Source organism: Corapipo altera, unplaced genomic scaffold, assembly GCF_003945725.1.
Source record: "Corapipo altera isolate COAL_440 unplaced genomic scaffold, ASM394572v1 59, whole genome shotgun sequence".
In the NCBI taxonomy this organism is placed as follows: Eukaryota; Metazoa; Chordata; class Aves; order Passeriformes; family Pipridae; genus Corapipo; species Corapipo altera.
The window spans coordinates 1325583-1338984 of NW_020884917.1; the positions used below are offsets into that span (position 1 = coordinate 1325583).

The following is a 13402-nucleotide window of genomic DNA, read 5'->3' on the forward strand; positions in this document are numbered from 1 at the left end:
AAAAAAAAAGTAAGCTCTCATTACAGATACTGTAGGACAAAAGGTACTCTGGTTTACATAAGTGGAAGAGTTCTGTATAATTCAATTAAAAGGGAAGGAGGCTGAGTTTACAATCTTTTCAGTATGGCCTCATCGAAGTACAGGTAAAAATGGTATTAACAATTGGAGCTGCGATAAAAACTGCTTTTGTGGGTTTTTGTAAAAAAAAAAAAAACCAGCTTATTTTAGAAATAGTTCTCTGAAAATCTGTTGAGAATAGTTGGGACTTCTAGCAACATAAATAATTGATCAGTTTGTCTCTCTCCTTTTTTGTTGCTGATTGCTAACTTGAGCACTTTTACAAATTCATGCAAACCCAACACCAGCTCAGTAGTATTAACAGCAAATATAATTTATACACTGCCAAATTTTCCTAACTGCTCTGTAGGTAAAGCTCTAGACTTGTCCCTGATATTTCCTTTCTTGTCTAGAAGACTTCAGCATTGTCTGTACTGGAAAATTGACTTGGGAAAGCACAGTGGTATAATAACAAGGTATTATGTTGCCAGTGTTAACCTGCTTGAAAGCTGACTGTTGTTCCACATTAAAAATTACTTTTGAGTATTTGATCAAATTTATTTTGCTGAATAATATTGGTCCTGTTATAGAACATATTCACACAGGAAATTATACCATTGTAGTTTCGTTTTTCAGTTTTCCACAGTAAAGAGCTTTCAGCTTGAATACTCAAAGCAGCTGAGTAATGGGTAGAATAAAGTGCACTAGAAAGCAGCAGCTAATGGTGTAGAACATCTCACTAATGTTACAGTTCTGGTTAGGTGTCTCAGGTTTTTAACCCCACTCATTTGTAGGTTTGGGTTTTTTTATTCATGTTTGGGACTTTCTTAGTTAAATGACTAAAAGGGAATTTCTGCCTTGGAGAGTGAGGGAAATTGTGTATTGTTTGTTTGCAACTTACAGCTTTACAAAATGTTGCTATTTTTATTCAGATGGGTCATCGAATCATGTTTACAACTATCAGCCATGTGATCACCCACGTCAGCCTTGTGATAGCTCATGCCCATGTGTAATTGCTCAAAACTTCTGTGAGAAGTTTTGTCAGTGCAGCTCAGAATGTAAGTAAAACATTTAAAAGTAATCTATAAACTTCTTTCCCTGTCCCACCCTCTAGCTTGGTACTGCAGTCAGTCCGTACTGCAGACAGTGTTGCAGTAGCAGCAAATTGTATCAAATAGTGTGAGCAAGAGTTCAGTTTAATTTGGCCCTCATAATTAGCCAGTGCATGAAGTTAGAAAGTCTTCAGACTTAAAATTGAGGAAGACTAAAATCAGGAAAGGAAAGAATTTACAGTCCTTCTGAATATTCTATACAGATATCAGTAGCTGTGTTATTATTAATATATTAATATCCTGATATGCTATAATCTGCACGGTCTTAATTTTACATTGTACTTTTTCCATACCTACTCTTTTCCATCTATTCCTTTGTAGGCCAAAACCGTTTTCCTGGATGTCGTTGTAAAGCACAATGCAACACCAAGCAGTGTCCGTGTTACCTGGCTGTGCGTGAGTGTGATCCTGACCTCTGTCTCACATGTGGAGCAGCTGACCACTGGGACAGCAAAAATGTTTCTTGCAAGAACTGCAGCATTCAGAGAGGATCCAAAAAAGTATGACCATAGTTACACAACTACCTGCCTATTACCTGGGTTCTGAGGTGGTTTTATGTTTTCAAGCCAGAGAATGGAATTTCTTTGCCTTTGTGATGTCAAACACGAAAACAAAACCCCCAAACCAAACAAAACGACAAGGGTGGTAGCTGTCACTTGTTAGCTTGCTTATATGCTGCTGTTAAGCTCTGTCTACATTCTGTCATGTACCAATTAGTGTTTTCTGTGTAGCACTGCAGTGGATTATCTCCTTTCCCCCATTCAGGCTTCACTTGTAATTTGCAAATAGGCTGCTGTTTTAAAGTGATACCTCAGCAGTCCTTCCCTAGATCAGCATAAGAAATTTTGTCTCAGACACAGAATGGCTGTTTCTCTATCCAGTTGTTGATTCTAACGCACAAACTTGTATCTGGTCTACTGAAGATACCTTGAAAGCTCATTCAGCTCTGGTAAATCAATCAATCAACCAAAGTTTATTTCTACTCTGGAACATCACCTCACAAACTGGTTCAGTCGAGTTACTGAGCTAATGAGTGAGTAGTAGGCTTTTGTCTGCAGACCTTTCTAGGTTGAAGTCTTTAGTAAATGTGTTTTTATGTAAGACTCTCATTTCCAGGTCAAACTAAAATTTTTAATGCTTTTCTAATACTTGAGGTTGTTTTTCTTTTACATACGTCTTCTGATCCACAAGATGTAATTTTAGTGTACATTTGATAACTAGAAGAATCTGTTTGTCTACTCTCCCAGAGTCCCAACATATACATTTCATAAAGTGATACAAAACAAAATGGAAAAACCCCCTGAACTCAAACTAAGCCAGGCATGTCTAAATTTTTTTTTTTCTGCCTCACAGCACTTACTATTGGCACCTTCAGATGTGGCGGGCTGGGGAATTTTTATCAAAGATCCTGTACAGAAGAATGAATTCATCTCTGAATACTGTGGTGAGGTAAGGATGGAGAATGTTCGTTATGTATGAGTTTAGTTAGTGAAGTTTTCTGTTGACAAGGACCAACAGATTGTCTGTAACCCGGCATCATGTTTAGACAGAGTGATGTGATTGACTAAGTGCACAGACACTGGTGTCAGAGACTCAAAACCCGGGAGCTACATGGTTGAAATGTCACAAAAAATCTGAAATAGGTTCTTGTGAGAATGAGAGGCTGGAATGTAATTTTTATCTTAGATATAATTTCAGTTCAGACATGCTTGGAATTTTGTGCCAAATCATTTTGTACAGTACTAAAAATCAGTAGGTGCTTTCACAAAATTATATTCTGGAGCAATCGAACCCTGAATCAGGAATGCAGTCTTGATTTTGAGATGAGAAGCAGTTCTTGTTTCTTCTGCTCTGAAAGGATTTATTTATGCTAAGAGCAAACCGTGGATGTTTTGTAAGTGCAGAATGCTTGCTAAAACCAGTACTTTATGTTTGGGAATGCTTTCAATCCCAGAGAATAAAACACCCTCCACCTGTCCACCTGTCTTGCAGAATGTCTGGGGTTTTTGACCTTAAGCTGCTAATATTACAAAAGGGAAGAGTGTTCACCTCTTTTATAAAAGTACTATTTCTTTCAGATTATTTCTCAGGATGAGGCAGACAGAAGAGGAAAAGTGTATGACAAATACATGTGCAGCTTTCTGTTTAACTTGAATAACGGTATGTATGCATTAGTTTGCAACCCTTGCAGCATAAATAAAATATGTATGCTCACCATTTTGTTCAGCCCTGTTCTTTTGCAGACAGCAGGTAACACCGAGATTTTTTTTCTGCACATCTTCTATCGATTTTGATAGCTAGTGTTTTATTTTTTTTCCCCAAATGCTAGTCAAGTAGATGTAGTGATGGAGCCTATTACACAAGTAACTATACAAGATGAGTAGAAGTTGCATTTCATGGAGTAAAATTAGATGCAGGCATTAAGTAGACTAAATAATTTAAAAGGCTTGCTGGGTATTGCCTGAAATAATTTTACTATGACTTAAATCAGCCAGTAAGTGATGATGGTAATTGTGTTGATGGGGAAGGAAAGCCACACACAGACACGTGCTATGTGGCTACTGCCACTAGCAGATAAAAATACAGACTGCAGTGTCAAGCATAAAATACCAGAAAAGAGTTGAAAGGAGGAAGAATCCTCTGCTTTATGTCAATGTTTGCTTAGCATATTTATGGAGCTTGTCCTTGTGGAATAAAGGTATAGAAGCTTCAAATGAGAAGCTAAGGTAGTGCCACTGTGGCAAGAAGTAAAGGAAAGCACAGTGTGGAGCAGCAGGAATATTCTGTCTTGCAGAATGGTCCATCTGTTGTAGGATGATGGGCCAGTTCTTCCATGTAGAAAGCTGTGCAGTTATCTTCTCCAGCTGTTAAAATCCAAGCACACTAGGCACTAAACACAAAAACTTGTTTGTAGGTGACTCTCCATCATTTGTGGGTTTTGTTGTTTTTTCCACCCCCCTAGATTTTGTGGTTGATGCAACACGCAAGGGCAACAAAATTAGATTTGCAAACCATTCAGTAAATCCCAACTGCTATGCAAAAGGTAAGTTTTAAATTTTCTTGCTTTTCAGCAATGTATGAAATGTTGTGAGATACTTATTTAGCATGCACACTTTATCAGTATTTGTACTAACATAAGCTTAAATTTCTTTCAAACAGTTATGATGGTTAACGGTGATCACAGAATAGGAATATTTGCTAAAAGAGCCATTCAGACTGGTGAAGAACTGTTCTTTGACTACAGGTGGGTAGATGGATTTTGTAATTTCTTTGTGTCATAGACTGGATTAGCTTTCAGTATCTCTGCTCAGCTCATAGTTAATTACTCCACCTGCCTGGTCCTTGCAACCTCAGGTCTCAACAGCTGAGAAGCAGAGTCCACACTCTGCATTGTTTTTTTAAGCCAGATATCAGAGTAAGACTGAATTGAGCAAACTTGGAACAGCAGCTTGTATAGAGCAAAATTTAGTGACAAATGGGGACAGACCTGCACAACAGACTTTAACTGGTAGGGCTCCCTAGTACTAGTATGGGCTGACTCTCCCATCACTCAGAAATGGGCAAGAAGTATTGTGTTATTATAGAGAAGTGCTTGCTAAGAATGTGTTCATACTTTCCTCTAAAATCATCCCACTTGAAGAAAACTAAGCTGTCCAGTGCAAGTCAACTTTCAGAAATGCAGTTGCTTTCCACTAGCTAAAATGACCTTCAGCTTGGTGAGATTCAAGGTGAAAAAAAAGTGTGGAATTTTAGTGGAATTTTGTTTCCTCTTAATCAAACTCCTCTAAAAGTAGTTCCTTGAGTGGTCAGCATTGTTCTGCACCTGCAAATTCAAACGAGGAGGAAAGGCCCCAGCTGGTGAGGAAACTATGGGAAATCTAAGTATGAGTATTCCAGTCTGTAGTACCTTCTGTCATGTCAGAAAAATGAAGCTGAAATGTTCAGTGATACTGGTTTTTATTTGCCTTTTTTTTTTTTTAATTTCAGATATAGCCAAGCTGATGCCCTTAAGTATGTGGGCATTGAAAGAGAAATGGAAATCCCTTGACACCAGCTACCTCTTCTTTTAAACAAACAGCTGCCTTATCTTCAGGAATTTCTAGTACTGTGGGCAATTTTAGAAAAATAAAAACGATGCAATTTGAAATTATGTATTTGCAAAGTACTGTAACAGTAATTTATAGTAACAAATTTTAAAAAAACAAACAACTTTTTATTGCCTTCTCACCAGCTGCAAAGTGTTTTGTACCTATGAACTTTTGCAATAATGTGGTGTGGTACATTTTTCAACCTTGAATAAAGGATACTTGAACTTCTTCATTTTTACTGGAACTGAGTTGGAATTTTGTGTCAGCCAGTTGAGGAAGCAATGTGAATTTAACTCGTAACTTCCGAGCAAAGGCAGCTCCACCCTTGTCCCCTCTTGATACTGTTACTTTAGGTCACATTTAAGATTCATGTGAAGATTCAAACAGTGTAGGAGAAATCAGTGAGGTTAAGGGTGGTGCTGCAGCACCTCAGTCAGTCTTGGTCTTGCAGTTTTTGTGCTCCCTTGGCATGGCAGCCACATTCATGTTCTCTATAGAGTAATGGCTGCAGCTGAGAAACTCCTACAATTAACCTTTACATCCCAGCATCCTACATCCTCAGCTCCTACATCTCTAACCTTTTGTCACAGGAAGAGTTACACTGCATTTTTTTAGTCTTTCTCCACTTTTGCCGAGTTTCATCAGACAAGGGGTCTCTCCATTAGCAGTAGAGGCACTTGATGCAAGGGAAAAAGGGTCGTCCCCCCTCCCAAACAAAAACCAGAATAGCTGTGAGTTCTGTGACAAATGCTACTTTCAAGACAAAGCTGTGGTACAAGATGCCCTCAGCAGTGGTGTCTCTGAAGCACCAACTGCATACGACAGTAATTACATATACACTTCTCTTCTGCATCTCTTCATTTTTTTATATATAGTTTCATCCAGAATTATTTAGATTGCAGTTAGTCTGTCTGGGTTTCGTACAGAACTGCCACACATTTATTTCTTATTTGCCCGTGGAGTGTGAGCTCTGCAGCCTATTGCTGGATGGAACACAGTGCTCTTAGTCAAAACAGCTGGAGGGGGAGGGCAGGCACAGGGATACATTGCAAAACTGATAGCAAGAAATGCTGTCCACAATGACTGTGTACCTTCTTGCACCCAGGGGTCATGTTCAGCACATACTGCCACACTCTCATGTACAGCAGGCTCTCCTGCTTTGCACTGGCCTAGGAACTGAGAATTCATGAGAGAAAAAAAGAAGTCCAAACATTAAAAACTTATTTTCTCTATGCTTGGGTAGAACGTGGCTCTTGGTCTCACACTGACAGTATACAGAGTACTGCTTTAACCAGCCCTGGGTTAAGGCTTGGCTTTGAGAGGCAACTTGGAGCAGGTCATTTCTGGCCTTCCAACTGAGAACAACATTCAGGCTGTTTGTTTTTCTGTCATCATACCACTCTTAAATCCTGCTACAAAAATCTACTAGCTCTGAACTTTCTGCAAGAATTGTTTACAAAAACAACGCAGCATATACTACTACTACTAAAAAAAAAAAGCCATTCCTGAAAGCATCACAAGCTCCACTCTTCTAAATTTCCAAAAGCAATTTTAAAACTGAACAGCAAGGTGCTTCTAGTCCCCATGCTGGCAGTCTTTAGTACAATTAACATTAATTCAGAACATGAATAGTAAGCCTGCAAAGTCTCAGGTGCAGATGAACCTCCCCCATGCTTTTCCAAATCACTTTGGATCGCATCTAATACTGCTCCATAATTTTTTTTAAACCCATACATTTTTTTTAGGTCAGAGTTCAGCTGTAACCATTAGTTTCCCTCAAGAGAAAAACATTAGCAACACCAAACCTGGCTCCTTTATCTTTCTGTGAGAAGAAACACTGAACAAATCACAAATTCTAAAAGGAAAAAAGGGTTTGGCTGCAGAAGTTCTTTTCACCATCATGATTAGAAAATATAAATTACCAAAAATGAGACTTGTGAGGATGGCAGCATTTTGCTTGGAGCATGTGGAAAGCCAATATTCATTTCACAAAATGTTGTGAGAAGAATGGAATGAAGCCTGGTCAATCAATGTATGTGTAGTAACACTCAGAAGTATTTTAATTCCCATCACAGGCTGCATTTAATGGGAATTAATCTTTAGGAACACACTCAATTTTCTGTTCTAGCCAAAGAAATGGGCAGCCTAAACCTCATTTATCCCAGGCAGCATTTAAGCAAGTGTGATGCATTTTATAGCACACTGAGCAATATTAAAAACAGCTCCAATTTCAGATGACCAAGGATTGCCATGTCTATCCTAAGTATTTTCTATTCTGCAGATCTTGTGAAATCATCACAACTTCCTTTTATTTTCAAAATGCAGACCTTTCCTCTTAAAAAAGAAATAACATGCACAGATGATGATAGATGACAATTTCTTCAGAGAACAAAATGTGCTTAAATCACCAGAAAACAGGGAGGAAAAGCAAAACGAATTTCTAATAGCTTTCATAACCATTATACCTTTTATTTACATTTAGAAAGATAAGTCATGAAACTTAAAACAATAAAACCAAACGCAACTTGTACAGAAATCTTTTAATTTTTTTTTTTATTATTTATCACACATTAAAAAATGAAACACACTATACAAATGGTTTTTCATAGCAGATTACACATGGGTCCATTCAGACTCGCTCTCCAAGTGCTGCCAACATGTATAAGTACTGCCTGTGATGGCAGCTGTTTATCATATAGCCAATGTATTGATTTAAATGCAGTAGCATGCAACCCTTAAAGGAGAAGGGTTTGATTCCTTTCTGTTCTTAAGTTAGGTTAAATGGCATTGGTGTCCATATTTACATACTTGAAATGTATCAATCCTGAGCAGTTCTGATGTAAATCTGAGACTGGCTGATGGGAGTCCTGGTCTCAGTTATTAAAAAGGGAGGTCCAAATGGCAGCAGGGTGGCTGCTATGAAGTTCCGTCGCTTTCATCCTTTCCATCACATACCTATTTGCTGAGTGTCACACAGTCAAGTAATTGCTAATAAAAATGTTAAGCCAAGTAACTGTAGGTGTCCTTCTCACCATCTACACGTTCCAAGTACTCCTTCTCAATGAGAATGTCGATGCATTTCTGTGGGAGGAACAGAGGTCAGTGGTGGGACACTGGCAGAAAAGCCCTCTCTGTGGTTGCTACAAACTCTGGAGGATTTTGGCCCCCGTGGGAGTTCCCTGCCAGGCCGAGGGTGGGAGTAGGCAAAGGGCACAAACCATGGCAATTTGCTCTCCTGTTTCTGACCACATCCAAGTAGAAGACTTTGCTAATCCATTTAACTGAATTATACCTACTTGATGCTATTCCAAGGGAGCGACTGGTAGATCAACCCATCATCAGTATGCTGAGCAATTTCATAGTAAGACAGCAAATAGAGAATTAAACCAAGGTGCAGAGTGCTCACTTTAAGGGCACTAGACACAGCAGCTGCAGTAAGGAGCTGCCTGTGGCACTGCCTGACCGGAAGCACCGGTGCCAGTTTATGCAACTGGTCTCCACTGCCCCACCCATCCCCTTGGCTGTGTATATAAAAACCACTGGTGAGCCCACTTTAACAATCTGGTGAAGAAATTACCACACATTAATTAGTAATTAACATAATCAATACAATTATTAGTAAATAATTAAATACAGTGCCTCCTATCCCAACATTTTTATCCTGAAAGAGATCAGGAAGCTGTTTCATCAAGCCAACCCAAAGGCTGGCTGCACTCCCACAACTAGGAGAGCAGGAACAAACAGTAAGCCTGGAGCAAAGGCTACGGTAAGCTGGCACTGATGTGAAAAGATGTAATCAAGCTACTATTTTACTTCTGCCAACAATGTGAAACATGCATATTACCCTAAGAGAAATGCAGTATTTCTGGTTAAAACATTTCCTACTTACTTAAAACTCAAAAAAATCTGTCCTTACCCATCCCATCTCCTTAGCTTTCCTTTTTAATTCAGAAGCATGTGTTTTGTCTATATATATACACTCCTCACCTCCTGGAACACAGGTACAGAGATGTGGTTCTCCCATACCTTAATTACAGGAACTCGTGGCTTGAACCTTGAGGACAGCTGTGTTAGCACTTCTCCAAGCAGTTGCTGGTGTTTTAGAACCTTCCTCATTTTCATGATTCTCACAATAGCAGCCTGCACAGCAAAGTGGGAAAGGTGTGCTTAGGAGCAAAGTACTTGTCCTGGATAATGCCATTTAACATTTAACTTCCCCAGCAGATCACATCTACTTGTGCAGAAGCACCACCCCAACAAACCTGAGCACCAGACAGGGAGAAGTTTGCCCACAAATGTCAGCTACTTGGGCAGACTCTAAGAACTCAGGTTCTACACAGCACACAAGCATTAGAAGTGGCTTTGACACAAGACTTTTAAGACCTGTAATTACTGTCGGTCTTATCAATAGCACCAGCTGGTACCAAGAGCAACATGAAACTACTTGTGTAACAAAAAGCCTTCTTTATATATTTAACTTTACTGTAATGCTCTCTTAGTAGCACATGTGTATTTCCTTTCCCTGCCTCTTTGCTTCTCGAGCGGATTCTGAATGAAATGATATAAAAACACTGTTGATTTCATACTACTTGGGTATTATTAGTTTTCACCCAGAACAAGGTCTGGTGAGGGTGTGCATCCATGAAACCCAAACACTTTCAACATAAGATCAGAACAAATGTGAAGAACACATTCTATCTGTAGAAATGCCCTCCTCCACTTTCTATTACAGACTCCAATCACCTTTAAGAGCAGTTTAAACACATTTTTAACTCTAACACAGTGCACTGCAATGGCATGTTGTCTTCTAATAAAAATTAAGAAAACCCCACAGTAAGCTTCATTAAAGGATTACAAAGCTGTAATTCTGAGATCATGGCAGCATACTGCAATACAACTCACCTGAATCAGTAGTTTCCTATCTTCCTCTATATTTTTGTGTGTAGTTTCTTGTTCCTGCTTCTGTTCAGTCTTCATTGGCACATTGATGTTTACCCTTAATTTTTTGCTGTAAAGAAAAGCAGAATAAAAAAATTAGCCTGTTTAGAAACCGATCAAAGAAACAAAGAAAAAACCCCCCTAACAAAATCCAACTCCAAAATAAAAGCCACACCACCACAATTACTTTACAACAAAAGAGGATTGTGGCTCTTCTGAAAATTTTAGACACTCTTATTTAAGTTAAAAAAAATATTGAAAAAAACCCCCAACCAATCATAAAACCAAAATAGCTTTTTGATTGGTATTCTTGTATTTCATGTCTTACTGAATCCAGCTAGTGACCTGCTAGGTCTAGCTAGCACGGTACAATTACACTGTATTTGAAACATTTCTATGTTTACTAAGAAGCTTTGAGTCAGTGAACAGGACAAAGAAAAGTAAGTCAAAACAGAATGACCTCTCTGATTTACAGACTGGATTCTGACCACAGTGTGAAGAAATCCATCTGTTTTGTAAAACTGAATTCTGCCTTTCTTCCACACGCTCCCTGGTGCTGATGGTTGTGCTGAAGTGAGCCCACTACCACATGTGACCACTCTCAAGACAAGGTGCTGTGTCACAAGTGGGGAACAAACCTCAGCATCAGAGCACCAACGTGCACAGGGCTCTGCTCAGCTTCTTGGCTGCACTGGAGGGGGAATCTGTTATTTATTTAATGCAGTGTTGTGCATCATATATTGGGAACCACTGAGCTGCAGAGTGCAGCAACACTGAGCTGTTCCCATCACTGCATTAAGGTAACTGACCACGAATGCTCAAACCTTTAATTATGGGTAAAGGGGAACAGAAAACAGGTAAACAGTGAGGTACAAGGAAAGGTTTCAAAATGGTTCTTTCACTCGATATCTTATCTTCAGGAAGTACTGAACTCACTGAATTTACGTGTGTTTACATCTGTGCTGTGGTAAGCATGGTAAAAAGTCACCACAAGTACTGTAAACAGCTTCAAATGCAGGACTGTTTAAAACAGGCAATAAAACCTACTGAAAATCATGTTTATTAAGTCTTCAAATCACTGTACACTCTGTGGTTCTAAAATGAACCTGATCTTCTCATGTTAGCTCTAGTGGATGAGCATTTATGTCTTTGACCTTTGCTGGTCACTGAGAACAACTGTAACCTTATAAAATACCACGTATTTTGCTGAGTGCGACCGAGTCATGCACCTCAGTAAAACAGCAGCACCATGTCTTACCAGAAACAAATAATTCAAGAATCAAGGAACAAAAAGGGCATATGAAAATACATCCAGGCCTTGACAGACTTTTAAGTCACAAAGCTGAAATCTTACCCATCCCCCCCCACTTGCCAGCCCTCTCCCTTAGTGCTGGATCTGTATTTCAATTGGCAATTGAACCCTGAAGCTTTCATCTCAGGTATATTAGGTTTTACCCAGATTTTGAAAGCAGAGGAGGATGCTACCCATTATACATAAGCAATGCATGCTGCTCAAATTTTTCCTTACTTTTTGTAACCAAGATAGAGTTTTATTAAAGTATCTGGTTTTAACTCCACTTCATCAACATTTGCATTTTCATCTTCCAAAACCTGTAGGAAATAAATAAATAAACAAACAAATAAATAAATAGTCATTAACACATTTTGCTGTGTGTTAAGCAGGTCATAAAAAAGTAAGAGTACTTACAAGCAATTTTGATTTCAAAAGTATCTGTAGAACTTGTGCCAAGATATCCTACAAAATTACAGGAAATATTATCAGCACAGACTGCACTTTCTCTAACTTAAAAACTTGAACAAGAATGCACATATTTAGACTAAGAACTAGCAAGTGCAGAAGACTGTAAAATGAGGGGGGAAAAAAAGGCAGTAAAAACATAGTTCACAGAAATAAAATACAGTTAGGCCTTTTTTGGGTGTTATGACATTATTCCCCTTGTGGTCGGTCAAGTAACATAAAATTCTTAAGAAAGACTAATTCCAAACAGTAGACCTTTCTAATTGCTGGTTTAAGAAGTATTTTGCAAGCAGATTCATAAGCCTAAGAAATAATTTTTCCCCAAACCATGCAAATATATATACCATGGCAAACTTAAACTTCAGAAAGAAAGCACACTCCGCTTTCTGATTAACAACTTTTTACTTTCTTTGTTACACTAGGGACCTGTTCTCTTGATGTTGCTGGTCGGTCACCCAGATGGCTACTAGGGTCAACATTCTGAGCAGCCTTGCAAAACTGCTATTTTACTACAGTGGATATCTTCTGGGATCCAAGCAGTTAAGTTTTCAGCTGTATAAAGTGTTTTATTCTGATCCAGCCATAATTTCGTCCAAATATTTATTTTACAGAAATCTCTCTCTCCACAAAAAAAGTATCTATAATAAAGGACAACCCCTTAAGACTTCTGGGTTTGCTGTAAACCATCATTAGCAGTAACTTTCTAGATATGAATTTCTCAAAGTAAAGATCTCACTGACTAGGAATTCCCTAACTTTCCAGAAGTTGAAGCAGACTTGATTCAAACCTACTATAAAGGCCACAGATGCTAAATAAACTCTGGGCTTTAAAGTCTACTTGGAAAGAAAAGGAGGGAACCTGTTCCACAGGAGAGTTAGCCAGTGAAACTTCAGATTTTGCTATGTTCATGTATAAAAGCCTTGAGTGTAAAAGAATGACAGATACACAGATCAATCATTTAGGGATAATGCTTTTTTTGCTACAGTGTTGTCTTTTAACATTAAAATGTATGTAGTGAAACCCTGAAAACTTCCTACCAGAGCTTAGCAGGGAGCTAGACAATTCACTCCAGTCATGAACAGGAGTATACACTCACTAAGATTCATCAGAATCAGGCAGTTATGATTACAGGAAAGTAAACAAGGAAAGTAAGTTGACCAAGAATAGAGCACATCTGTCACCTTCAGGACAGAAACTGACTCTGGCTTCAAGCACATGCAATCCCAGTTTCTTACAATAGCAGAAAGAGCCCTGAAGACCAAGAGATTTGTTCACAAGAGTGTGGTAAAATGTGCAAAGTCACTACCATTTTTATTTGAGTACTGTCTGTCAGCTGCTGCACGGTATAGGCATCTTCTGTGTTGTACTGCAGTAAAATCGCCATCTGGAATGTGGATGCCTAACAGATCCAAAAACAGAGAATGAAGGGGAGAGGGGGGAAATCAGAA

The 13402-nt window shown here is 38.7% G+C and overlaps 2 protein-coding genes across 2 annotated transcripts in view; one reads left to right on the top strand and one right to left on the bottom strand.

The window, feature by feature from the left end:
- The window catches only part of EZH2 (enhancer of zeste 2 polycomb repressive complex 2 subunit), a 49731-nt gene extending 44230 nt beyond the window's left edge, over window positions 1-5501 (top strand). The window contains 8 exon segments of the mRNA XM_027655973.1: window positions 990-1009; window positions 1011-1115; window positions 1491-1669; window positions 2523-2618; window positions 3248-3329; window positions 4132-4212; window positions 4329-4413; window positions 5157-5501. Coding sequence (XP_027511774.1) covers window positions 990-1009; window positions 1011-1115; window positions 1491-1669; window positions 2523-2618; window positions 3248-3329; window positions 4132-4212; window positions 4329-4413; window positions 5157-5217 — 709 coding nt within the window. The 3' untranslated portion in view covers window positions 5218-5501.
- Window positions 5502-7705: 2204 nt separating this feature from the next.
- Window positions 7706-13402, bottom strand: part of CUL1 (cullin 1) — a 51500-nt gene continuing 45803 nt past the window's right edge. The window contains exons 17-22 of the mRNA XM_027655971.1: window positions 13261-13353; window positions 11904-11951; window positions 11724-11806; window positions 10160-10265; window positions 9284-9397; window positions 7706-8338 (exon numbers count right to left, since the gene is read on the bottom strand). Coding sequence (XP_027511772.1) covers window positions 8258-8338; window positions 9284-9397; window positions 10160-10265; window positions 11724-11806; window positions 11904-11951; window positions 13261-13353 — 525 coding nt within the window. The 3' untranslated portion in view covers window positions 7706-8257. The remainder of the gene's footprint in view (window positions 8339-9283; window positions 9398-10159; window positions 10266-11723; window positions 11807-11903; window positions 11952-13260; window positions 13354-13402) is intronic.